Here is a 25,705-nt window from a genome sequence, read left to right on the forward strand (position 1 = left end):
AGGAGGACGGATAGGAGGACGGGATAGGAGGTTGGGATAGGAGGTCAAGATAGGAGATCGGGATAGGAGGTCGAGATAGGAGGTCGGGATAGGAGGATGAGATAGGAGGACGGTATAGGAGGTCGGCATAGGAGGTCGGGACAGGAGGTCGGGATAGGAGGTGGAGATAGGAGGACGGGATATGAGGTCAGGATATGAGGACGGGATATGGGGTTGGGATATGACAACAATATATTGTTGGACTGGATATGAAGTCAAAAGTTTCCTCCTTTGTTTATTTTCCTCCCCAACAAGAATTAGGAGGGAAAAACCGGGCAACACTGGGTACTCAGCTAGTATATTAATAAATTAAAAAAAAGCATTTCTATTTCGTACCGTTAATGCCATAAATGTTTCAGAGGGCTCTTCACTATGTAGATAAGTGAATGTGATGTTGATGTAAAACTGTTTTAAATAAATTTGAAAGCTTTTTCTGGCAATCAAAATGAAATACCAATAACTAAGAAATATGTGGAATTCACTAGAATCTTCTGACCGTTACACTTAGGTAACCAGTTCTGTTGGCTTTATCTGGTTTTGCACCATTTCTTATCAGCTTTCTTGACTATTGCAAATGGTCTTTCAAGTTCCTAAAATGCACTTATAAAAGTGAAGACCTTGAACAGCAAAACATAACCACAGAAGACCCCCAGAAGTGTGAGAATACACCTAGCAGACATGCTGAGACTTCTACTGCTGCTTTTAGTGGGGACTGCCTTTGCTCAATCTGGTGAGTTTAGATCAGTTCGCTGAACAGAAAATCTTAGGCTATGTTCAAACAGTGTTTTTTTCAGGCATATTTAATTTGTAAAAAATTTTTACATAAATGTGCTCTATGTAAGTCTATGGGAAAGTGGTTGTCTAAAGTGACAATTACGCCGCTGTACAAAATGCGACTATATTTTTACATATATGGGGAGATTTATCCCCCAAATATGAAAAGTTACCTAGTTGCCCATAGCAACCAATCAGATTGCTTCCTTCATTTTGCAGAGGCCTAGTTAAAAATGAAAGAAGCAGCCTGATTGGTTGCTATGGGCAACTGGTCAACTTTTCCTCTGCACAGGTTTAGATAAATCTCCCCCATAGACTTACATAGAGCACATTCATTTTAAAAATGCAGGCGTGATTTTGAGGACGCATTTTATACAAATAAAATATGCCTGAAAAAACACTGTGTGAACATAGCCTAATACACATTCAAATAAATCATCTTCATAAATCATTTTTGCAGTTTAAGCTGGTGTGAAAAATGTATTTACTTAGTAACAAGACAACTTAATAACTAAGATTGACATGTTAGAATACTAGAATACTTTTTGTGACTATAATAATACATAGTTATATATAATATATATAATCATAGGATTAATCCGTTTTGAAAAAATTCCGTACAGGAGCAGGCCCAGCAAAACTCACCTGAGCAGTATATATATATATATATATATATATATATATATATATATATATATATATATATATATAACATAAATATTTTTGTTCCCAGGTGAGTTTAAGGAAAACTCAGATCATTTAAGTGAAGATGCCTACAATGAAATGGAGAGTGATGAAAAAGACTTGGATCTAAGTCTAAAAAGTGACCATATTAAGCCAGATTTTACTGAAAAAGCCGTGGGTGATGTCTGTCCAAATAAAGGAACATGTGTCTACCATGTTTTCTTCACCCCTACACAATTCTTCGCTGCCCTGGTAAGTTTATACTTATGTCATACTAATTACCTTTACAATAGCCTGTTACATGTACGTCAACATTTCATTATGTTCATGTTCTCTAAACGGATAATAAAGCAAAGGGCAACGTGTCAACTGATCCATGATATTATCCAGTTCACAGATAAGTTGTAGATAGAGCAAAATTAAACACATCTTACTATTGTCACCAGAACTTGATGTTATATATTAGGCCGTTGGATTGGTGACATCAACTACATATTGGTTTGTATAGTTTTTAACATTGTCTCTACAGCTGTTTAGAACTGAGTATTAGAGTATGCGTTCACATGGGCAAAAGAAGCACTGTTTACGATGCAAAACAATGTGTCGTTGTGTGTGTTAAAACAGTAAGGTCTAAAATCCCATTGACTATATATAAAATCACATATATCATAGATATGTCCTAAATATAACCAATCGTAATGATATGTCAAAACCTTATTATGAACACCAATGTAGGACCTTTAGGGAGAAGTTTTTAAAGCAAACCTGTTAACAGGTTTTTAGGGTATAAAGTAAAGGCATGGCGGTATAGGCCTTTTGACCCTATGGCTGTGTAGGGCTTTTGACATACCTCTCATTAGTAATTTCACCCTTCCAGTGCCAAAATAGCAGAGTTTAAAAATATATGCAAGTTAGGCTTTGGAGCCCACTGCTGCTAGAGCCCAGCAGAGTTCTGACCCATGAACAGTTAGGCTAGGTTCACACTATGGAATCTCTGGGCAGAATTTCTGCCAGAGATCGATCCGGTGGCACTAGGACTGTGCGGACTACATTGCCATCCCCATAGACGGTAATGCATTTGGGAGATCTGCTCAGAAATGCATTGACATCTATGGGAACGGCAATGCAGTCCGCGCAGTCCACGCAGTCCTAGTGCCATCGGCTTGATCTACGGCAGAAATTCTGCCCAGAGATTCCACAGTGTGAACCCAGCCTTAGGGTCTATTCCCATGGTAGAATTTCCGCTTGCGTAATTCCGCCTCAAATTAAAGCCCATAGACTTCTATGGGATTCTGCACTCCCATTCACACTTCTGTATTTCCGCTTGTGGAATTCCGCTAGCTGAATTCCACAATTGGAAATTCATAAGTGTAAATGGGAGTGCGGAATCCCATAGAAGTCTTTGGGCTTTAATTTGAGGCAGAAATACGCAAGCGGAAATTCTTCCATGTTAATATACCCTTAGTCAATCACTGTCAATAAAGGGGAGGAGGATGCGTCCAGTGCAGAGTGCAGAACTTTGCTCGGCTATAGAAGCTGTGGGAAACGCCCAATGGGCTCTTAGGCCTAATTTGCATGCATTTTTAGACTCTGAAATCTCAGCACTGGAAGGGTTATGTAACTAATGAGAGCTATGTATGGATTGCCCTGAAAAAATACCTTTTCTTTTAGGCATTTGGAAAAAAGCAAGGTATGGTTAAGTTAACACATTCTAAAATGTACTAACATATTTCATTTTACGTGCTTCTGTTCATTCGTTATCAGCAACAACAAAAAACAGACAGAACTTTTAGACTTTTTTTTTGCAGATTACAGACAAAAATACACGTGAAATAAAAAAAACATTAGTATTTTGAACTTGTGTTAATAAAGCCTAAGGTTGGTTTCCTGGATAAATTTTGCTCAATTAAATTCTTGCTACAGTATTCATAATGCCTTGTTCTGAAAATAGTTATAGAAATCATAGGAAGCTAGACAGTGTACTTTTCGCCTTGTGGTCAAAAGTGGTACTGCACCTTTCTTAAAAAATTTTGCTATGACATTTACTACAAGTAGCAGAAAATCCAAATACACTTTCACAGTTATATAGCTAAAACAATATTGTAATATAAGATTAAAGGGAATCCCTCCACCCAGAAATCTAGGGTTCTTATTGTATCTTGGGTGACAGATTCCATTTAAACAATTAGCTTTCTTTCTCTTTGTTTTATTTTCGTAGAGTGTCTGCCGTAAAGCAGGAGGAAACTTGAGCTCCATTCATAACTGGCACACAAATTATTTTCTGCAAAAATTCTTGTCGAAAGGTAGTAGAAATTCCAACTTTGTATGGATTGGTGTTTGGAAGTCAAATAGAGTAAGTACAGAAACTTCTCCATCTTTAATCATGTTTTCTTTAAAAAATTGTATAATTTCTATGGGGCCCCATAGAAAGTATGACTATTGGATATTCTACTAATGCTTGATAATGCCATCACACTCCAGTATCCTGGGACTAAAGGGTCTGACGCTTGTTACCCCTTTCCTACCCCACTGCTATTGGAGAACCAGGAGCCCTTTGCCCACTTCTTATGAAAGAGAAATAGAGTCCCTTCCTTCTATCAATGAAAATGATAGAATTCTAGCATCCTGCAACAATCACATGGTTGCACCCACCAATGACTGTCTGCTCCAGTGACTTTTTGCAACCATTGCATAATGATGTAATGTGATGTGACACTGTGGAGGAATCACTGCTTTGATGTAGTCAAAAGAGCATGGCGGCAAGCGGAATTTTGTATTGTAAGTGGATAATAAACCTATTTGCCCTATATTATTTAAGCTAGTAGCCTTTTTGGAAACTGATTATGGTTAAAAAATGTAAAAATACCAATATCCTGGATCATAAGAAGCCCAAGGCCCCAGATGTTTTTCAGTCTGCCTCTCGCAGATATATTGAAGTAATGAGGAGACTTTTTAAGGTATTGGGGTACAGTCACATGGGATGGATTTGTTGCAGATTTTACCTGTGGATTTGCACTGAATAAATTAACCTACAATGTTGAATGAGTATTTGTTGCTGATTTGCCCCATTAGGTAAAATTGGGAAAACTATTTTTTTTATCTATCTATTTTTCATAATCAATACAATTTGGTGTAGATTTGTCTTGTAGATTTCCCTGCACTTTTTTGTAGACTTTCAAAGGTAAATTTACACTTTTTATTCAAAATGAATTTTGGGTATATATTGGATGATGTGTTCAACTCAAAAGCAAGCAGATATTGTCAGATGAGAAAATAACATATTCTATCTTCATTTACATGTTTTTTTTAACTCCTTGTACTCTTGTTCCATCCAACTTATTTTTAGAGCTCTCGATATTGGAACATTGATGAAAGCCCACTTGATTATACCAATTGGCAGTCAGGAAGACGCATAGTCAGTGGACAGTGGTGTACTGCCATAAATATACACAGTACGTACAGTAGAATATATGTATGTTCTGGGTTAAAATTTATTATATGATAATAAAACAAAAAAGTACCCTGGATTCTTCTTAAATAAGAATTTATATTTTAGAATTTAGTTTTTTTTCTTTTAATTCTTTTTTTTTTTTTTTTTTTTTTTTTTTTTGTTCCTTTTATATAGCATATTCCCCAAATTTTGAAAACAGATATGTTGCTGAAAATCTGCTACTTTAGTAGTTACAATACACACAGTTTAAGAACACGTCGTCTCCTTTTGATCGCCTTTGATATGGTAGTGCAGCCAACAGAAGGTATTTTTATGTTCTCCTGCAGGATAAATAAAAACCTTGCTTGAAAAATACCTATCAATGGCTGTACTACCCTATGGGTTGGTCTTCCGCTCAAAGGGAGGTCTGTACTGCGGAGACAGGTCTGGGTTAGGCGCTGCTTTGTTGTCCACAGCAGGAGATTTAAAGGGAACCAAGCACTAGATATTACCATATATAATGCTTGACAATGCGTAAAATATTTATTCTCACCAACCCAGGGGGATGTTTTTGCCCCATAGGATGGTTAGGATATAACCCTCAATGATCCCCCCACCCCCCAACCACCCTGGAGGTAGTCCCCTGGGCGGGGAGCTGTACTTACCAGGTTCCAGTCGCTCTGGCCGTAGTTTCCCGTCGCACTGGCTCGGTGTGATTGACAGCTTGGGTCACTGCTCTGCTCTGTCTGCTTGAGGACCAGAGCGATGACGCAGGCCGGAACTATTTACCTTTTCACCATCTGGCCCAGATGGCCCTTCATGACAACTTCAGAGTTTGCTGCTGAAATAGCTTTTGCTTCTCATCTCTGTAGTCATCTCTGGTCTCTTTAGCAAAACAAATAAATACATACCCCTGACTCTGAAATTCGTGTCCACAGACCCCCAAATACATTTATATCCCAGACCCTTAACTACATTCATATCCCCATACCCCTAATACATACATTTTCACAGGCCCCCCCAAATACATTTATATCACCAGACCTCCAATGCATTCATATCCCTAGACCCCTAAGAAGTACTTGTTCTTAAAATGTGTGAATTAAGGAAACTAAAGAAGAAGTGTTTCAGTTAAATTTCTAATCTAACAGTGAAGCGGGCGACACACTACTCAATAAAGAGTACAGTATGGAAATTATTGTGATGTATATTTTTATACTTATTTTTCCTGTACTGTATTTTACAGTAAATGTAGTTAAGCAATTCTGTACAAGTTACATCAGAATTTTGCCACAAATTGTGATATGGATTTGCTGTGGATTTCCACCTTCTACGCTGAAAAAGATAAAATCTATAAGATGATGCGTATGTTGTAGGTTTGAAAATTTCTTACAAACTCATATTTCTTTCACCTTTCTGGTCTTGCTGTTTTTATATCCACATTACATTTTATAAAAAAAAAAAAATTTCGGGGCGGGATGCTGATTTTGGTCAATAAATAATAGATCAGTTATTAAGTATGACAGCAATGCTGGAATTTGTTCCATCTGTCAGGTTATTCACAATATAAACTGCTGTTACTACCATTTTGTGTACACAGCTCCTATGCATACCTATGTATCAACATAATTATAGACTAGAAACAAACCCCAAGTGTAGTAAGATCCTGTGGTCATGTGTTACTGTGTCTGTTCCTCTTTCTCTGTCTTCTTCTAACCTGACCCTTTTATCTCCCTCTTAGCCGGCAAGTGGTGGTCTATAAATTGTAATACTCAGCTGCCATTTCTTTGCTCTTACGAAGACTAAACCCAGCTCATCGCCCTTTAGTCACCTCTTTTGGACGATTTGGAAGATGTATAAATAAATCATTTACCATGCACAGACGTTGCTTCGCATCATTATTTCAAGTACTATTTAGGTTCCATCTACCTACTCTTTTGCTATGTAGCTTATAATAAAAGTGTAATCAATTCTCATGCATATGGATGTGCTGTGATTTCCTTTATTATTATATAACACTTATAGCCAACAACACTGACTATTTTGTTTAGTTTGAAGTAATCATGAGACAAGGTTCCTTAGTTCTACCAGTTCTGATTTCTCCATTAATGGCATCTTTCAGCTACGGATAATATTGGAGGGATGAAAAGCTGGCAGATACATCTAGTGCTGCTTATATAAGGAAAAACAGAACCAGACAGGAGATGAATACTGACAATCAAGTTGCTACCATAAGATTGTCAACAGGATCTTAAAATAATTCCTATTGATAGCCAGCTTTAGGTTCCTACAATGACAATGTTAAATATAAGCGGAACGCTAAATTATAACCCGGTCTGACCATGGAGAGAGTGAGTTCTTTGTATTAAAAAACATTTATTGTAATCTTCTTGACATCATGGCAGACAGTGCAAAAAACAAGAAATCTTCATATAAAGGCAGTCCCTAGCATAAGTAAATAATGTAGGAGGGTTATGTAGGAATGTCCATAAATCTTGTCTCAGAAGCTGGGATTTCTTCCTAAGTACTTCATCCAGTGTGGTGGATCCATCTTGAAATATCCATCAAAATGGCCGCCTCTGTTAGCTTCCTCCAGCTGTCATCCTCCTTGTGCTGGAGGGCTGTACAGGACTTCCTGGAGACCTTCGTCCGTTCCTCCCTTTTTCTCCTCCTGGCTTTCCCTGGAGTAACTTATACTCAAATGATGGGTGTGTTTATGATGATTGAAGGTGTGTCCTTTATAAATGTGGGCGTGTTTATCCTAATTGATCAAGTGTCTACTATCCATAAATATCCAAATATGGTTTATTAAAAGTATATATCTCCTCCTAGTGGGTTGGCTGAATATTTATATTTATCTTGTGGGTGTCATGGAAATATTGTTATCTGACTGGATACTACTAGCTTACAAATATGGTACTTCTCTAAAGTCTTGTTGAAGCCATGTGACTGTTCTCATATATACTCAAATAGTATATAGTGTGTCATGTTGTCTATCTATAGACATGATATCCTTTGACAACTGATGAGCACGTGGCATGTACTTTATAGCCATTATGTGATATTGAAAAATGACATACTTTTTATCATTTCCCCTGTTTGAGATTAAATACATTTTTGAATTCTCAAAATAAGGATATTTCAATATACAATTTCCATATATAGTATTAATGACCAAATCCTCACTTAATACTCTTTTTCATAAATAAATTAGACAACCTCCAATAAATTAGTATATATCTGTTAGGATTCGGCTAGCTGGATGTGGATCCTCTGTGTCAGCGAGGGATTGGCGTGGACCGTGCCGGTGGACCGGTTCTAGGTTGCTACTGGTTTTCTCCAGAGCCCGCCGCAAAGCGGGATGGTCTTGCTACGGCGGTAGCAACCAGGTCGTATCCACCGGCAATGGCTCATCCTCGCTGACTGCTGAGAAGGCGTGGGACAGAAGGACTAGGCAGAGGCAAGGTCAGACGTAGCAGAAGGTCGGGGCAGGCGGCAAGGTTCGTAGTCAATAGCAATAGCAGAAGGTCTGGAAACACAGGCTTTGGACAACACTAAACGCTTTCTCTGGCACAAGGCAACAAGATACGGCAAGGAAGTGCAGGGGAAGTGAGGTTATATGGACAGGGAGCAGGTGGAAGCTAATTAGAGGGATTGGGCCAGGCACCAATCACTGGTGCACTGGCCCTTTAAATCTTAGAGAGCTGGCGCGCGCGCACCCTAGAGAGCGTAGCCGCGCGCGCCAGAACATGACAGCCGGGGACCGGGACCGGTAAGTGGCTTGGGATGCGATTCGCGAGCAGGCGCGTCCCGCTATGCGAATCGCATCTCCATCGTGAATGTCAGTGCAGCTCTCCCGGTCAGCGGGTCTGACCGGGCGCTGCAGAAAGGAGAACGCCGCGAGCGCTCCAGGGAGGAGCAGGAACCCGGAGCGCTCGGCGTAACAGTACCCCCCCCCCCCCTTAGGTCTCCCCCTCTCTTTGTCTCCTTGTCCCTTTAACTGAGAAGAGAACATAGGGGGCGCCTCTTGAGTTTCCTTCCGGAACAAAAAAAGGTCCTGGGTAGCTACATCAGCGGCCGGTAATCCAGAAGAAGTGGGAATGGGGAGGGGGGGCAGAGGGTGAAGCTTGTCACGGGGCAGAGTGTCACCAGGACTGGGGCTATGAGGAGGCACTGCACAGTCCTGATAGGCCTTGGGGAGACCAGGCACAGAAGGAGACACTGAGGCCCGACAGACGGGACTGGGAGCAGACGTGAGGCATTTCTTGCGGCAAGCAGGACCCCAATTCTTGATCTCCCCGGTGGTCCAGTCAAGGGTGGGAGAATGATGCTGGAGCCATGGCAGACCGAGGAGGACTTCAGAGGTGCAGTTGGGCAGGACGAAAAATTCAATTTTCTCGTGATGCAGTCCAATGCTCATAAGCAAGGGCTCTGTGTGGTAACGCACAGTGCAGTCCAACTTCATTCCGTTGACCGAAGAAATGTAGAGCGGCTTGACGAGACGGGTCACCGGGATGCAGAAGCTATTCACCAAAGAGGCCAGAATAAAATTTCCAGAAGAACCAGAGTCGGAGAAGGCCACGGCTGAGAAGGAGGAGTTGGCAGAAGGAGAAATCCGCACGGGCACAGTGAGACGTGGAGAAGCAGACTTCGTACCAAGAGACGCCACACCCACGTGAGCTGGGTGCGTGCGTGCATTTCCCAGGCGTGGAGGACGAATAGGGAAATCCACCAGGAAATGTTTGGTACTAGCGCAGTACAGACATAAATTTTTATCCCTACGGCGAGTCTTCTCTTCATGGGTCAGGCAAGACCGATCCACTTGCATAGCCTCCTCGGCGGGAGGCACAGGGGTAGATTGCAAAGGATACTGTGAGAGAGGTGCCCAGAGATCAAGGTCTTTTTCCTGGCGGAGCTCCTGGTGTCTTTCAGAAAAACGCATGTCAATGCGGGTGGCCAAATGGATAAGTTCTTGCAGGTTGGGTGGAATCTCTCGTGCGGCCAGCACATCCTTGATGTTACTGGATAGGCCTTTTTTAAAGGTCGCGCAGAGGGCCTCGTTATTCCAAGATAATTCGGAGGCGAGAGTACGAAATTGGATGGCGTACTCGCCTACTGAAGAATTACCCAGGTTCAGCAGGGCAGTCTCGGCAGAAGAAGTTCGGGCTGGTTCCTCGAAGACACTACGGACTTCAGCGAAGAAGGACTGGACTGTGGCTGTGGCAGGATCATTGCGGTCCCAGAGCGGTGTGGCCCAAGACAAGGCCTTTCCAGACAGAAGACTCACTACGAACGCCACCTTAGACCGTTCTGTAGGAAATTGGTCCGACAACATCTCCATATGTAGGGAACATTGAGACGGGAAGCCACGGCAGAGTCTAGAGTCCCCATCAAATTTGTCCGGCAGGGACAAGCGGAGGCTAGGAGCGGCCACTCGCTGCGGAGGAGGTGCAGGAGCTGGCGGAGGAGATGGTTGCTGCTGTAGCAGTGGCAGAAGTTGCTGTAACGTGGTGGTCAACTGCGACAGCTGCTGTCCTTGTTGGGCAATTTGCTGCGATTGCTGGGCGACCACCGTGGATAGGTCAGCGAGACTTGGCAGCGGCACCTCAGCGGGATCCATGGCCGGATCTACTGTTAGGATTCGGCTAGCTGGATGTGGATCCTCTGTGTCAGCGAGGGATTGGCGTGGACCGTGCCGGTGGACCAGTTCTAGGTTGCTACTGGTTTTCACCAGAGCCCGCAGCAAAGCGGGATGGTCTTGCTGCGGCGGTAGCAACCAGGTCGTATCCACCGGCAACGGCTCAACCTCGCTGACTGCTGAGAAGGCGTGGGACAGAAGGACTAGGCAGAGGCAAGGTCAGACGTAGCAGAAGGTCGGGGCAGGCGGCAAGGTTCGTAGTCAATAGCAATAGCAGAAGGTCTGGAAACACAGGCTTTGGACAACACTAAACGCTTTCTCTGGCACAAGGCAACAAGATACGGCAAGGAAGTGCAGGGGAAGTGAGGTTATATGGACAGGGAGCAGGTGGAAGCTAATTAGAGTGATTGGGCCAGGCACCAATCATTGGTGCACTGGCCCTTTAAATCTTAGAGAGCTGGCGCGCGCGCGCCCTAGAGAGCGGAGCCGCACACGCCAGAACATGACAGCCAGGGACCGGGACGGGTAAGTGGCTTGGGATGCGATTCGCGAGCGGGCGCGTCCCGCTATGCGAATCGCATCCCCATCGTGAATGTCAGTGCAGCGCTCCCGGTCAGCGGGTCTGACCGGGGCGCTGCAGAAAGGAAAACGCCACGAGTGCTCCGGGGAGGAGCAGGGACCCGGAGGGCTCGGTTTAACAATATCATTATAGAATAACAAGTGTATGTAAACTAATCAATTCATGGTGTTATTGGGTAATATTATCATTCTAATAATTCTATGTCATAGCATATCATGATATCTACCAGATTATGTTACACTAAGCCATATTATGATAAACTGTCATATTATGTTATCATATTAAAGTATACCATGTTCTGTTATGTTATTTCATGTTATATTGTGGTATACTGTAATTTATTTTTAATAAAAAAAAATATTAACTAATAACTAAACCTAATCTAGATCTTCTTCTCTTGGGGTTTGGAAAAAATTTAGAAAATTCATGTAACTTCATGGCATAGCACAGTCCATAAAGTCCTTAGGAAAAAAGATTGAAAACCTTTAAAAAAGAATAAGTCATTGACCCTTGATTGTTTTTGCCAATAATAAAGAATTATTACTTTCTTTGCTCCAACTCCTATGATCATCTTTTGTCAAATGGATCCTTAGCTGAGGTGGTTTGTAGTAGGAAACACCAATTTAGTCCTCTGGACAGCAAAGATTTAACATCCCTCTGCAAGGGTTAACTTTAAAGGAGTAGTCCAGTGGTGACCAGTGGTGACCCAGCTAGCCAAATCATAACAGTATCATTTTAATCGTATGGACATACAAAATAAAGATAAGGTGTCATTTTTACCGAAAAATTTACTACGTCTTACGGAACTACGTCTTACGGAAGTAAGACTACACAAGTTATCTATGTCATAATCTGCCCTTGCAATAAGTGTTACGTTGGACAAACAGGTCAACAGTTACGCAAGAGAATACAAAAACACGTATCCACCATTGCTTTGGCCAGGAGGGACAGAGATAATAGCAGAACCCTCACTTCGGTCGCAAATCACTTCTTGAAATCTCACAGAGGCCGCTCAAATGGCTTGCGAGTCATTGGCTTAAAAAGGGTCACCAATGACCTAAGGGGAGGTCCCATTACTAAAAGACTATTGCAGATTTAATCCAGGTGGATTTTTGAACTGGGAGCACATCACCCACAGGATTAAATGAGGATTTATTATTTACCGTTTTTTTAGGTGAGTAATGCATAGGTTCAGATGTGATTTTCCATATAGCCTACCAAAACAAAAATATACATTTTTTCCATATATTTTTTTCTCTTTATAGTGACTTAATATGCATGGTTTGGTTTGTTGTTGTTTTTTCTCCCTTAATTTAGATTTATGGTTCCAATAACATGTGGATAATTGGCTATATCTGTCTTGGGACAATTTTTCATGATGACTTCATTCAGCACAGGTATGGGAGTATGGGATAGGGGGGAGTGATTGGGGATATATGGTTGACACACCTTTTTTTTTCTTTTGGGGTAGGGTTGTTTAACACGATTGGGTTGAGTGGCTTGACACAGGACACATCACTACTGACTCACATCACATAGTCACTTTCACACTTTCCTTTCACACAAACACATATCATCACTGACACTACACCTATACACACGATATCACACTCATCACTTTTGCATCACCTACTAATACACATCACATAATGTCACACATGTTCACACACCATTCACATCCCAGTCACATTATCCACACACACATGGTATGCGAGTGGGGGCACGGGGTGATAGGTTTGTCTCCATAATCACACATTATTTATGTAATATGGTATATTTTCTATCTAATAATTGCTAATAATGGCTCCAGCTTATGCACACAACATGCACACGGATACATACACATTCACCCACTACTTTTTCATTCAATTAGTATTATCATTATTATATACTATAATAAAGGGCTGTATGTTTATGCTATATAGATGCCATCATTTACATCACAATTGCGGGATACGCTCCGTTATACTGCCTTGTGGTAGCATGCCTAAATCTGTGTGCGTGTTTGTGCAGATGCTGGATGCCACGTTTAGAGTATACATATATGTGTATATATGTCACTGATATAATATGTCTGTATGTATGTGCCATATACATATATTGCCTTCCTTTGCTGTTTTGTTCTTAATATGATTTGTTCTTCTATTTATAGGATTTGATATATCTGATTTGGAGAATATCTGGTTCTGCATTTGTGCCTGTACGTTTACTTAAGATAACATCTGATTCCTCACATCCAAGGAACTCCTCGAGATGACAACACTTGTCTGTTTTCAGAATGTTACCTGGAAAAAAGAAAAGGAAAAAAAAAGAAGAATAAAGTTATAGGTCATGGATATGGCCACTTTTTCCATTTGGAACACCCAAAGACTCTGTTAGTTGGAGCGTGTAATATATCATACAACATGTCTATACAATAAGAGGACTCCATGACTAAGAGCCTTTCCTCTCTATGGCATCCTTCTTTCCTTTTTCTCTACCTTCTACATAAATGGACACTTTATCCCTATCGTAACATTGGATACTTCATTGGCTCAGGAGGGATATCCTCTATGATAGAAGTTTCCACTATTGCTCTTGCGGACATTTACGTCACATTTGGACTCTATGGGAACCAAGATTCTTAAGGTACTCCCATGCAAGTAACATCAGCCTCATTTATATCACACTGGCTGCTCTTTACCTCAATTTTTTTGGAACAATAGGAAGAGTATAAAGACATTACCATTATAGAGACATTATCATTAATAAAATTATTGTTTATATATAATTATTGTCACTATAATGTTTTACTAGATATTTACAATAGAACCACAGGTGCGTAGTCCGTCTTGCCTCATATGTCCCGTCTGGGTTTTTAACTGCTATGGGTAACCGCATGGTTGTGATGCCAAGGGGCATCTTTAGAGCTGGAATAACAGATCCCACAATAATACCGTCATACTTTAATAGTATGCCATATTATTAACAACCTGGCCTGTGCCATATTGCTATGGCCTGATCGTATAACTAATTCACACAGTCCTTTCTTTCAATATTTTTAAGCATAAATAAGTATATATTATTTATTTCACACTTCTTTTTCACATATGTGTATATATATATATATACATATATATATATATATATATATATGTATATATTTTTTCTATATATCCTCTGTATTCTTTATCACTATATGTACTTCTATTAAATTTATCTACATACATATATATACCGTATTTATCGGGGTATACCACGCACCGGCCTATAACACGCACCCTCATTTTACCAAGGATATTTGGGTAAAAAAAGTTTTTTGTGTGCGCGTGTATACCCCGATACACCCTCAGGAAAGGCAGGGGGAGAGAGGCTGTCGCTGCCCGCTTCTCTCCCCCTGCCTTTCCTGGGGTCTAGAGCCCTGCTGCCGCCGCTTCTCTCCCGCTGGCTATCGGCGCCGCTGCCCGTTCTGTCCCCCTGACTATCGGTGCCGGCGCCGATAGCCAGGGGGAGAGAAGCGGCGCCGACAGCCAGGGGGAGAGAAGGGGCAGCGGCACCCATTGCCCCGTTGCCTCCCCCCATCCCCGGTGGCATAATTACCTGGGTCGGGTCCGCGCTGCTGCAGGGCTCCCGCGCGCGTCCCCTGCGTCATTGCTATGCACGGCACGGCGCACTGACGTCATGCGCCGCGCCGTGCAGCGCATAGCAACGACGCAGGGGAAGCACCGGGGATGGGGGGAGGCAACGGGGCAGCGGCGCCGGCAATGGGTGCCGCTGCCCCTTCTCTCCCCCTGGCTGTCGGCGCCGCTTCTCTCCCCCTGGCTATCGGCGCCGGCAATGGGGCGCCGGCACCAATAGTCAGGGGGACAGAACGGGCAGCGGCGCCGATAGCCAGGGGGAGAGAAGGGCCGGCAGCAGTGCTCTAGACCCCAGAAAAGGCAGGGGGAGAGAAGCGGGCAGCGACGGCCTCTCTCCCCCTGCCTTTCCTGGGGGTGTATCGGCGTATAACACGCACATAGACTTTAGGCTAAAAAATTTAGCCTAAAAAGTGTGTGTTATACGCCGATAAATACGGTATATATTGTCAGGGTCCGGACTAGCGGCTGGAGGTGGATCCTCTGTGCCAGAGAGGCGATGACGCGGGTCGTACTGGGGAATTGGTTCTAAGCAGTTACTGGTGTTCACCAGAGCCCGCCGCAAAGCGGGATGGACTTGCTGCGGTGGTAACTACCAGGTCGTGTTCCCCAGTAGCGACTCGACCTCTCAGGCAGCTGAGACTGGCGTGGTACACAAGGACTAGACAGAGGCGAGGACAGACATAGCAGAAGGTCAGGGCAGGCAGCGAGGTTCGTAGTCAGGGGCAACAGCAGAAGATCTGGGTACACAGGCTTGGGAACACAGGCTTGGGCACAAGGCAACAAGATCCGGCAAGGAAGGGAAGGGGAAGTGTTTATTTATGTGTAGGGAGGTGATTGAACTAATTGGGCCAGGCACCAATTAGCGGTGCGCTGGCCTTTTAAATCTTAGAACATCAGTGCGCGCGCCCTAGGGAGCTGGGCCACGCGCGCCGGGACGAGACAGCCACAGGAGGAGGAGTGTGAGTAGAACGGGGCGCGATCCGTGAGCGGGTCTGACCCGCCACGCGGATCGCGTCCCCGCCGGCATGAACACAGCAGCACTCGCGGTCAGAGACAGGAGCGATGCTGTTAGTATAACGCCGCGGGCGCTCCGGGGAAGCCGCGGGACCCGGATCGCTCGGCGTTACGTATATATACATATCTTACTTTTTGCACTTCTTTTTTTCTATATTATGTATATATATATATATATATATATATATATATTTTTTTTTTTTTTTTTTTTTTTTTTTTTCTTTTATAATTTTCGCCGATTTTAATATTTTTTTATTCTGGAAGTAATCGCACCTGCGCGAGAATAGTCTAATCATGTGATCACATGGGGACTCACTTGACTCGGATGAGTCACGTGTGTCAACAAACTGCGTCACGGGCCGTTCCTGACGTGTGGCGGAGCTGACGCGTGCGCAGTGCGGCCGCCGGTGGGATTGGGGACTGCACGTGCGCCGGATCCGATGTCTGTGGTGGACCGGCGCATGCGTGCACTACACAAAGCATAGGGCGGAAGTACGTTGGGCGGAAGTCCACGCCAAGATACAGTGCGCACTTAGCGCCTATACTATGCAGGCTGGGACCACGCACCTGACAGGTATTATTTTGTAATTTGTCATATATATATATATATATATATAAAGGGAGACTGAGAATCCTTGTATATACCCCTGAAGAAGTCACCTAGGAGTGACGGAACGCGTGGGTCTCCTGTCTCCCTGCCCTTCTGCTATCTTAATACTGCTCCTTCATCTGTGGTTTGCTTATTTCTGTATTATTTATTTATGATACTTGCACTATATTTATTCCACTCATTTATATTATGATATTTTGTTATCCTTTACACACCACCTTGGAGTACTAGCTTTATCTGTATATTGGAATTAGGGCAGGATTGGGGTTGGGGGGTCATGTCCCCTTCCCCTGTGATGTTATCAGGCTCATTAATGAGCCTTTTTAAATGGTTTTAGATGTATGTGTCTCCCTTTGTGGTTTCTATGAATAAAGTTTTTTGTAATCAAATTCATTTTGGGTTTGCACTGTTTGCAGCTTGCTTTTTCTTGAATAGATCCTATGGAACCTATAACACTGTAAAAAAAAAGTGAAAAAAAAAAAAGTGAAAAAAGATCATTTAACCCCTCCCCTATTAAAAGTTTGAATCACCCCCATTTTCCCATTAAAAAAAAAAACACAGGGTAAATAAAAATAAACATATATGGTATCGCCGCATGCGGAAATGTCCGAATTATAAAAAGATATCGTTAATTAAACCGCACGGTCAATTGTGTACGCGCAAAAAAATTCCAAAAATAGTGCATTTTTGGTCACTTTTTATATCATGAAAAAATGAATAAAAAGATCAAATGAGCCCTCATACCGCCCAATATGTGCAAAAATAAAAAAGTTATAGGGGTCAGAAGATGACAATTTTAAACGTATTAATTTTCCTGCATGTAGTTATGATTTTTTCCAGAAGTACGACAAAATCAAACCTATATAAGTAGGGTATCATTTTAATCGTATGGACTAGAAATGAGCGAACTTACAGTAAATTTGATTCGTCACGAACTTCTCAGCTCGGCAGTTGATGACTTTTCCTGCATAAATTAGTTCAGCTTTCAAGTGCTCCGGTGGGCTGGAAAAGGTGGATACAGTCCTAGGAGACTCTTTCCTAGGAATGTATCCACCTTTTCCAGCCCACCGGAGCACCTGAAGGCTGAACTAATTTACGCAGGATAAGTCATCAACTGCCGAGCCGAGAAGTTCGTGACGAATCGAATTTACTGTAAGTTCGCTCATCTCTAGTATGGACCTACAGAATAAAGATAAGGTGTCATTTTTACCGAAAAATGTACTACGTAGAAACGGAAGCCCCCAAAAGTTACAAAACAGTGGTGTTTTTTCAATTTTGTCTCACAATGATTTTTTTTTCCGTTTCGCCGTAGATTTTTGGCCAAAATGACTGACGTCATTACAAAGTAGAATTGGTGGCGCAAAAAATAAGCCATCATATGGATTTTTAGGTGCAAAATTGAAAGAGTTCTGATTTTTTTTTAAAGGCAAGGAGGAAAAAACGAAAATGCAAAAACGGAAAAACCCTCGGTCCTTAAGGGGTTAAAGGAACATACACACATTTATTAAACCAACAGGAGAGCAAGAGGAGACCCTGCTGGAGAGAATGAAGAAAGGGTCCCGGCACTCAAATGCCTGTATGCTATGCATGCTGCATAAATACATCTTTGAGGTTTCACAAGCATTTGAGTGCCAGGACACTTTCTTCATTTGGATTATCGCTATATTTGGTCCTCGGGCACCAACTACTTACTTGCAGTGCCAACCTTCCTGGGACTTTGTACAGGTAATACAGGACCGTGTACCTATACTGGGACATCACCAACCCTACTCGCTTAACAAAAGTCGTCCGCGACGTAAGGTTCTGTCAGGCTTGAGGAACGAAGTGGCCGCGGGGCCAAATGCAGTCCTGAGGTATTTTATGCACAAACGTCCATTTAAGGCTGGGTCCACACTACGTTTTGTCCCATACGGGAGCGCATACGGCAGGGGGGAGCTAAAAGCTCGCGCTCCCGTATGTGACCGTATGCGCTCCCGTATGTCATTCATTTCAATGAGCCGACCGGAGTGAAACGTTCGGTCCGGTCGGCTCATTTTTGCGCCGTATGCGCTTTTACAACCGGACCTAAAACCGTGGTTGACCACAGTTTTAGGTCCGGTTGTAAAAGCGCATACGGCGCAAAAATGAGCCGACCGGACCGAACGTTTCACTCCGGTCGGCTCATTGAAATGAATGACATACGGGAGCGCATACGGTAACATACGGGAGCGCGAGCTTTTAGCTCCCCCCTGCCGTATGCGCTCCCGTATGGGACAAAACGTAGTGTGGACCCAGCCTAAGGCTGGTGAAATAACAGATAACATTAGAGAGGGAGATTTATCAAAACCTGTGCAGAGGAAGAGTGGTGCAGTTGCCCATAGCAACCAATCAGATCGCTTCTTTCATTTTCCACAGGCCTCTTTAGAGGCCTGTGGAAAATGAAAGAAGCGATCTGATTGGTTGCTATGGGCAACTGCACCACTCTTCCTCTGAACAGGTTTTGATAAATCTCCCCCAGAGTCTTAGTATAATAGTCCATACACGCTTTGTTTTGTAGTTGAACAGGATTGTGAACAGGATTGGTGGTTATATATAACTTGTTCATATACTGTTACTTTACTAGTAAGGACCTTTTCTATGCACTTTTCTAACTGGACTTGCATTTTCTGATTGGACTATGCATGTTATAATTAACTTTACACAACTGACACTTTTGACTATGCATATAATACACTATGCATTTACTGACTTGCATAACTGTTTACTGTACATGACTAGACATTATATACAGTGATCCCTCAACTTACAATGGCCTCAACATACAATAGTTTCAACATACAATGGTCTTTTCTGGACCATTGTAACTTGAAACCAGACTCAACATACAATGTACAGACAGTCAGGATCTGTGAAACGTGTCACAACTGGAGGAACTGACCAATCAGAATTGGCATTCACTGGTAAATCACCTCTATTACTGAAGTGCATGCACTGAATGGCTGTCTGGTAGCGCCCCCCACAGTACAGGGAGGAACTACATGTTCTGTACTACTCTTTACCTGTGCCAAGGTTAGCTGCTCCTTTTGGATGCCAAATAAGGGCGGCTCCATTTGAGACACTGGGTGTACTGTATAGGACCCTGAAGAAGCTCCTGTCCTCTACATAAACCATTGTTTCCCAACCAGGGTGCCTCCAGCTGTTGCAAAACTACAACTCCCAGCATGCCCGGACAGCCAACGGCTGTTTCAAAGATTAACAATAATCACCTTCTTCATCAGGCTGGAGAAGAAGGTGATTATTGTTTACCTTTGAAACGCGTCGTGAATAAAAGAACCATGAGTATACCCGCTGGATCCTGTGGTTTATGAAACCTAGGAGCATTTATCTGAAGCTGTCCTGGAGGGGGGTTTGGTCTAAGGCATTACTGCCACTTTCCAGTTTTTTCCCCCCCATGTGAAGTGAGTGCACTGCTTACATTTTATTACCCTAAAAAATGTTGTTGTTTTTTGTGGTATCTATTGGTTTTAGTTGAGCGCTGGTTCTTTTCTCTTGATCTTTATCCTACAGCAAGGAGTCTTTCAACCCGAAGCCGGGCACATGACTTACAAGATTGGTTACGTTAGAAGTGGAAGAACTTTTCTTGACAAAGTCTTGTCAGGCACATATCTTGAACTGTAGCTGGAAACCTGAAACAAAAAAAGTGCTACTGCACAACAGACAGTTAGTCTTATGACCAAGTTTGGCATTTTACTGTACACAAATTAAACAGATTTCTTCCTTTCTGGCAGTCTTCTTTCCCGGTCTCGCCTTCCAGGTGGGGTCCTAGGTTGTGAGATGTACCTAGGGTTGCGAGACTGGGCCCCTTGCATGGGGTCAATATGGGTGCCCCAAGACACGTGGGACAGACTGGAATTAGAGATGGTGGGACTAACTGTAACCACCACCTGCACTGCAGCGGCTTGCACCACAGAGAGATTACTTGTTGGTGCCTGCTCTTCAGGCCAAACCTCCGTGACAATTGGAGTAGGCCTAGGCACTTTCGGGGGTACCCGTTGGTTAGGCCAAACCTCCCTGACAGCTGGAGTAGGCCTGGGTACATTAGTTGGTGCCCAGTGGTCAGGCCAAACCTCCTCGCTCCTAGGAGTAGGCCTGGGCACATCTGTACAGGAACCTTGACTGGAATGACTTTATACTTGGGATCCATTGCAGGTGGATCACTTTGGTACTGAAGATCCATTGCTGTGGGATCAGGGTGCCCCTCCTCGGTTATGGCTCCTTTAACACTTGGAGGGAGGAGGCCAACAGGTCCTGTTGACTGGGACAAGCATGGTGTGGCCATAGTTGGCCCCTTAAACGAGCCTCTGGAGGCCTGTAGACCCGGCCTTTGCTCTGTGGCTGCTAGAGTGGGCCTGGTCAGGCCCCAGGCAATAAGTTCAACTTTTTTACTTCAATATTTTGTCCTATAAGGCCTGGAATCAGTTTATGGACAACTTTTTTAAAGTCTTTTGTTTGCACCTCTCGGGTAAGAGCCTCAATCATCTTAGTGAGAATCTGACAGACTTGTTGATGGGGGGACAAGAATAGTCTTTTTGCTCTGATTGTTGCAATCCTTTAGGGATGTGGTACAACTGAGACAGAGAACATAGCCATCCGCCGTTGGCATGGCAGCATGTGCTTTAATTCTGGCCCACAGTTTTCTTTTTATGGCTGGGGCCCTTAATAATTTGTGGGCTACTGGCCCTTTAAGAGGCCTAGCGTAGGGCCAGAGTCATTGGGGCTGCAGCGGCGTGGACACAAAGGTCGACACAAGGAAACATACCAATCAGATATCAAGACTGACTTCACCTTTATAAAATTCAGTGTACACATAATTCAGTACATAAACTTCAGTAGTGTACATACAAAGTCCAGTACACATAACTAGTAACATATGCTCATGAGAATATGAATATATCTCACAAACAAACAATAAAATGAGTCTTAGGGACTGTAACATGTTCTATATCAGTCCATACCACTGTTATGCACAAATGTCATGCACTAATATGTTCTTTTGTGTTTACGTGTTGAGGATGCTCTTCCTGGCCAGAAGGTATTCCTGTAGCTAACTAAAAAAAAAATACATGTATCCAGAAAGGTAACAGTATGCTTAATTGTTATCTAGATCAAGAGTTCTAGGGGTAAGTGTGTAGTACCGATAGACCCTAGTAGCTAAGGCATTGGGCAGAAAGCCTCAGGCAACCGAATCCGAAACCAGTGTATAACTAATGGAAATAATATGTGGTATTATATCAAATTTATGTCAATAATAAAAAGGTAACAGTGAGATTAATTTAAGTATGTAGAAGCATTACAGTCATTATACATACTTCATGTCAAGTATCAGTCAGAGATTTCATACTCAAATATCCACATGTCAGTCAAATGTCAAATGTCAGACATCAATCAAATGTCATAAGTCAATAACATTTTCAGCTATAGATGGATTATATAGCCAAGATGTAATTAATTAAATTTCATGCATAGTCAGTAGATGCATAATCTCATAGACTAGAGTAAAATAGCGATACCAAAGGTATAAAAATATATATGTAACACCAATAACATGATAACTAGTATTGCTAATATAATTTAGTACATTCTAAAAAGAAAAGAAAAAAAGTTACTTATCCCATCCTGTTCATCCTATTTGTGAATAAGGACTAGTGTTATCCTGTTCGTGAGTAAGTACTAGTGCCATTCTGTTCGCAAATGAGTTCCCGTCATTATGTTATATCCTGTTCGTGAATAAATTCCAGCCATCCTGTTCGTGCATTAGTTCTAGAGCATGTATGGACATTATCTAAATGCACAGAGACTCTATATATTTTCTTCAGCAGCCTGAACTTGGACATTTGGATTAATGCTTCAGGACTGCATCGGGCCGTATGGCCATTCCGTCCCGCTACCTCAGGGGACATACGTTGAGGACAACTCATTTTAAGTAAGGGGGTTTGTGGCGTCCCGGTACAGGACTTTGTCTTGTTCCTGTCCTGGGTCCCCTCAGTTAGAGTTCTTCCATTCCACAGGGCTATTCTGCAGGGCTTACCCTTTGCTCACCTCCTATAAATGTATTGTAAGTGTGTTGTGTAGATTGGTAGTTAGGTATAAAGTTGTGTATAAAGTTGTACAAATGTATAGGACCTTCCTGGGTCATGTGATATTGTCATGTGATGTACCCAGAGTTCTCTGGGTTCAGGATCTACAGGCTTTTCAACCAATGGGCTGTAGTCCCGCCTCCTTGGTATATAAGGGGCTGTAGTCTCTAAATTCTCTCTTATCTCCTGGATTTCAGCCAAGCACAATCAGCATATCTCAATTCATCTTACCTAGGCCAAAGCCTAAGGAACCTGCAGCCACTACAAAAAACGTGAGTTATCAAGCTTTATCTACAATTCCTAGTGACTACTATTCCACTATTCCACTCAAACTATTTCCTGCGAAGTTTAAGTAAAAGTTCCAGTTATCTCTTAATCCTGCTGTGGACATTTATTTCCTGCCATTTTTGGGCCGGTTGTCATTCATAAAACAACCGCACCCTGGCGTCATGAAAAATCAAGGGTTAATACCACCAGACCCTGTAACACCATTGCCTCACCACATGTATATGCCCCAAATGTAAGGAATACTACATACAGAACTGTTTATGTTAATAAAATTGACCACCCACTTGAAGCTGACAAACAGACAGGAGTAGTAATCTTTTTTAGACCTGGTCAGGAAGGAGGTGGTCTAGATTTACGGAATTTGCGCGAAAGTTTGCACAAAATTTAAAAACCTGCAGAAAATAAATTCATAACCACTGTATCCGTCACTTCTGATCTAGCAACACCAAAAGGTCAAAATGACGGATTTTAGAACTTCAAAAAAAAACCTGGTCTAGCAACACCAAAAGGTCAAAATGACGGATTTTAGAACTTGAAAAAAAATGCAAAAAAAATCCCGCAAATAGAGCGAAAGTAAACATAATTCGCAGATGAAGACCAAAAAAATTGAATAGAACACAATGGTAAATAACCCCCACAGTGTCCTACACCAAGTATAGCTACAGCGCCGCCACATGCCAATAATAGCCCCAGTGTTGGATTAGGCATTATAGGGGTTTAATCTGTGGCTTGAAGTTAACTTAGGGTCTGGAATCCCATATTATTATAGGGCAGTGATGGCTAACCATTTTAGGTTAGCTAACTACTAAAATGGGACACAGATTGGGGCCTATTCACTATATGGAGGAACAAAGGTGTGCATAACTCTATATGGGGCATAAAGGGGCCGGTCTACTATATGGGACACAGTGTGGGGGTATAACCAGGGGCGGACATATCGCCTGTGCAGCCGGTTCAGCTGCACAGGGGCCCAGCGTGAGAGGGGGCCGCTGCCCTCTCCAGGTCCGGCCCCAGAGGTGAGCATTAGGCCACATACCACCGCATACTCCCCAACCACAGCATGTTTGACAGCACCCAGATATACGCTGCGTTCAACCACCCCTGCAGCCAGTGGCGTCTCTAGGGGGGGGCACGGCCCCCCCTACATCATGATTGGCCCCCCCTTGTGCCCCCCCTAGCAGCAGTAGGTCACTAGCAGCTCTCATGGCCATCAGGGGGGTACAGCTAGTTCACCAGTAAGGGGCCCGAGCCCCCGCTGCACCCCCCGCCCCCCGGAGCCACCTACTCCGGCCTTTTTTTAAATAAATCTTCAGCCAGCAGCCCTGTCACCACGCAGGGGCCGCGCTATGCAGACTGGGAAGAGCAGACAGGAAGCTCCTCCCCCTCTCTCACTCCCCTGTATACTGGACCTTGTGGAGCAGGCCCGCTGTGTGTATACAGGCCCGGACACCACCAGTATGGAAGACTTACCTGCCCAGTGCCCACTGCTCATGCTGCCCTTTTAAAGTAAGTAAATCCAACACCAGTGGTCCCATTGGGTTATGGGTTCAATAGTAAATTTTCCAATCCCCTTCTGGGAGGAGATCCTCCCTTCCGGGGAGCAATACCCTGTCTGTAACCCAATTAAAATATAACTTTTATTCTTGTTACTTAAAAAGTCTAACTGTGGTTGTGAAACTTATATATATTTAAAATTATCAGGAGAGGCAGTGTGTCTTTTTTATATATGCCCACTTAGTGGTGCTATATTGCTGGTGCAGGAGTTATCCAATTTCTCGCTGTGTGTAGTGAGTATATTACTCTACTGACACACAGTAACTCTGCACCCTTATTACACACTGTCTTCCTGTCTAAAATCTTAATGCTTTGCTCTAACGTTTCGTTAGAAAACTAACTTCTTCAGAGAGCTGCCTACTATGGCGTTCACGTGCGGCACTGCCTTTTATAACCCTCAGGGTTATAAAAGGCAGTGCCGCACGTGAACGCCATAGTAGGCAGCTCTCTGAAGAAGTTAGTTTTCTAACGAAACGTTAGAGCAAAGCATTAAGATTTTAGACAGGAAGACAGTGTGTAATAAGGGTGCAGAGTTACTGTGTGTCAGTAGAGTAATATACTCACTACACACAGCGAGAAATTGGATAACTCCTGCACCAGCAATATAGCACCACTAAGTGGGCATATATAAAAAAGACACACTGCCTCTCCTGATAATTTTAAATATATATAAGTTTCACAACCACAGTTAGACTTTTTAAGTAACAAGAATAAAAGTTATATTTTAATTGGGTTACAGACAGGGTATTGCTCCCCGGAAGGGAGGATCTCCTCCCAGAAGGGGATTGGAAAATTTACTTTTAAAGTAAGTAACTTGCTTGGAGGAGAGGGGGAAAGTTGTAGTTCGGGAGACAGTGGGAGGTAGTTCAGTGTTTCCCAACCAGGGGGCCTCCAGCTGTTGCAAAACTACAACTCCCAGCATTCCTTTAGCTTTATGAGCATACTGGGAGTTGTAGTTTTGCAACAGCTGGAGGCCCCCAGGTTGGGAAACACTGATCGATCTATCTATCTATCTATCTATCTCCTATGTATGTATGTATCTATCTATCTATCTATCTTTCTCATATCTATCTATCCTCATATCTATCTCATATCTATCTATCTATCTCCTATATATATGTATCTCATTTCTATCTATCTCATATCTATATATCTATCTCATATCTATCTATCTCATATCTATCTATCTATCTATCTAACTCAGATAGATGAGAGATAGATAGGTAGATGGATGCAGTGGCGTTGCGACCCGGGTGCGGGGGGTGCGGCCCGCACCGGGTGACACCAACCTAATGTGGTGACACCAAGACGCTCCGCAGTACCCCCCTCCCCCTCCCCAGCTACACCGACACCCCCCATCT

General features: G+C 43.0%; 2 protein-coding genes across 4 annotated transcripts in view; both read left to right on the forward strand.

The window, feature by feature from the left end:
• LOC130282870 (galactose-specific lectin nattectin-like) overlaps positions 1–6,897 on the forward strand; it is a 31,727-nt gene extending 24,830 nt beyond the window's left edge. For 2 of the 3 annotated variants that reach the window (XM_056531748.1, XM_056531749.1), the window contains exons 2-6: positions 548–769; positions 1,547–1,749; positions 3,716–3,850; positions 4,844–4,949; positions 6,669–6,897. In XM_056531748.1, coding sequence (XP_056387723.1) covers positions 718–769; positions 1,547–1,749; positions 3,716–3,850; positions 4,844–4,949; positions 6,669–6,733 — 561 coding nt within the window. In that variant the 5' untranslated portion in view covers positions 548–717 and the 3' untranslated portion in view covers positions 6,734–6,897. The remainder of the gene's footprint in view (positions 1–547; positions 770–1,546; positions 1,750–3,715; positions 3,851–4,843; positions 4,950–6,668) is intronic. The other variant, XM_056531750.1, reaches the window with a different exon arrangement.
• A 15,858-nt stretch (positions 6,898–22,755) lies between these two features.
• LOC130282867 (bone marrow proteoglycan-like) overlaps positions 22,756–25,705 on the forward strand; it is a 68,924-nt gene continuing 65,974 nt past the window's right edge. The window contains exon 1 of the mRNA XM_056531746.1: positions 22,756–22,774. The gene's annotated coding sequence lies outside the window, so the exon portion shown is untranslated. The remainder of the gene's footprint in view (positions 22,775–25,705) is intronic.

This window comes from Hyla sarda, chromosome 7, assembly GCF_029499605.1.
Source record: "Hyla sarda isolate aHylSar1 chromosome 7, aHylSar1.hap1, whole genome shotgun sequence".
NCBI lineage: Eukaryota > Metazoa > Chordata > Amphibia > Anura > Hylidae > Hyla > Hyla sarda.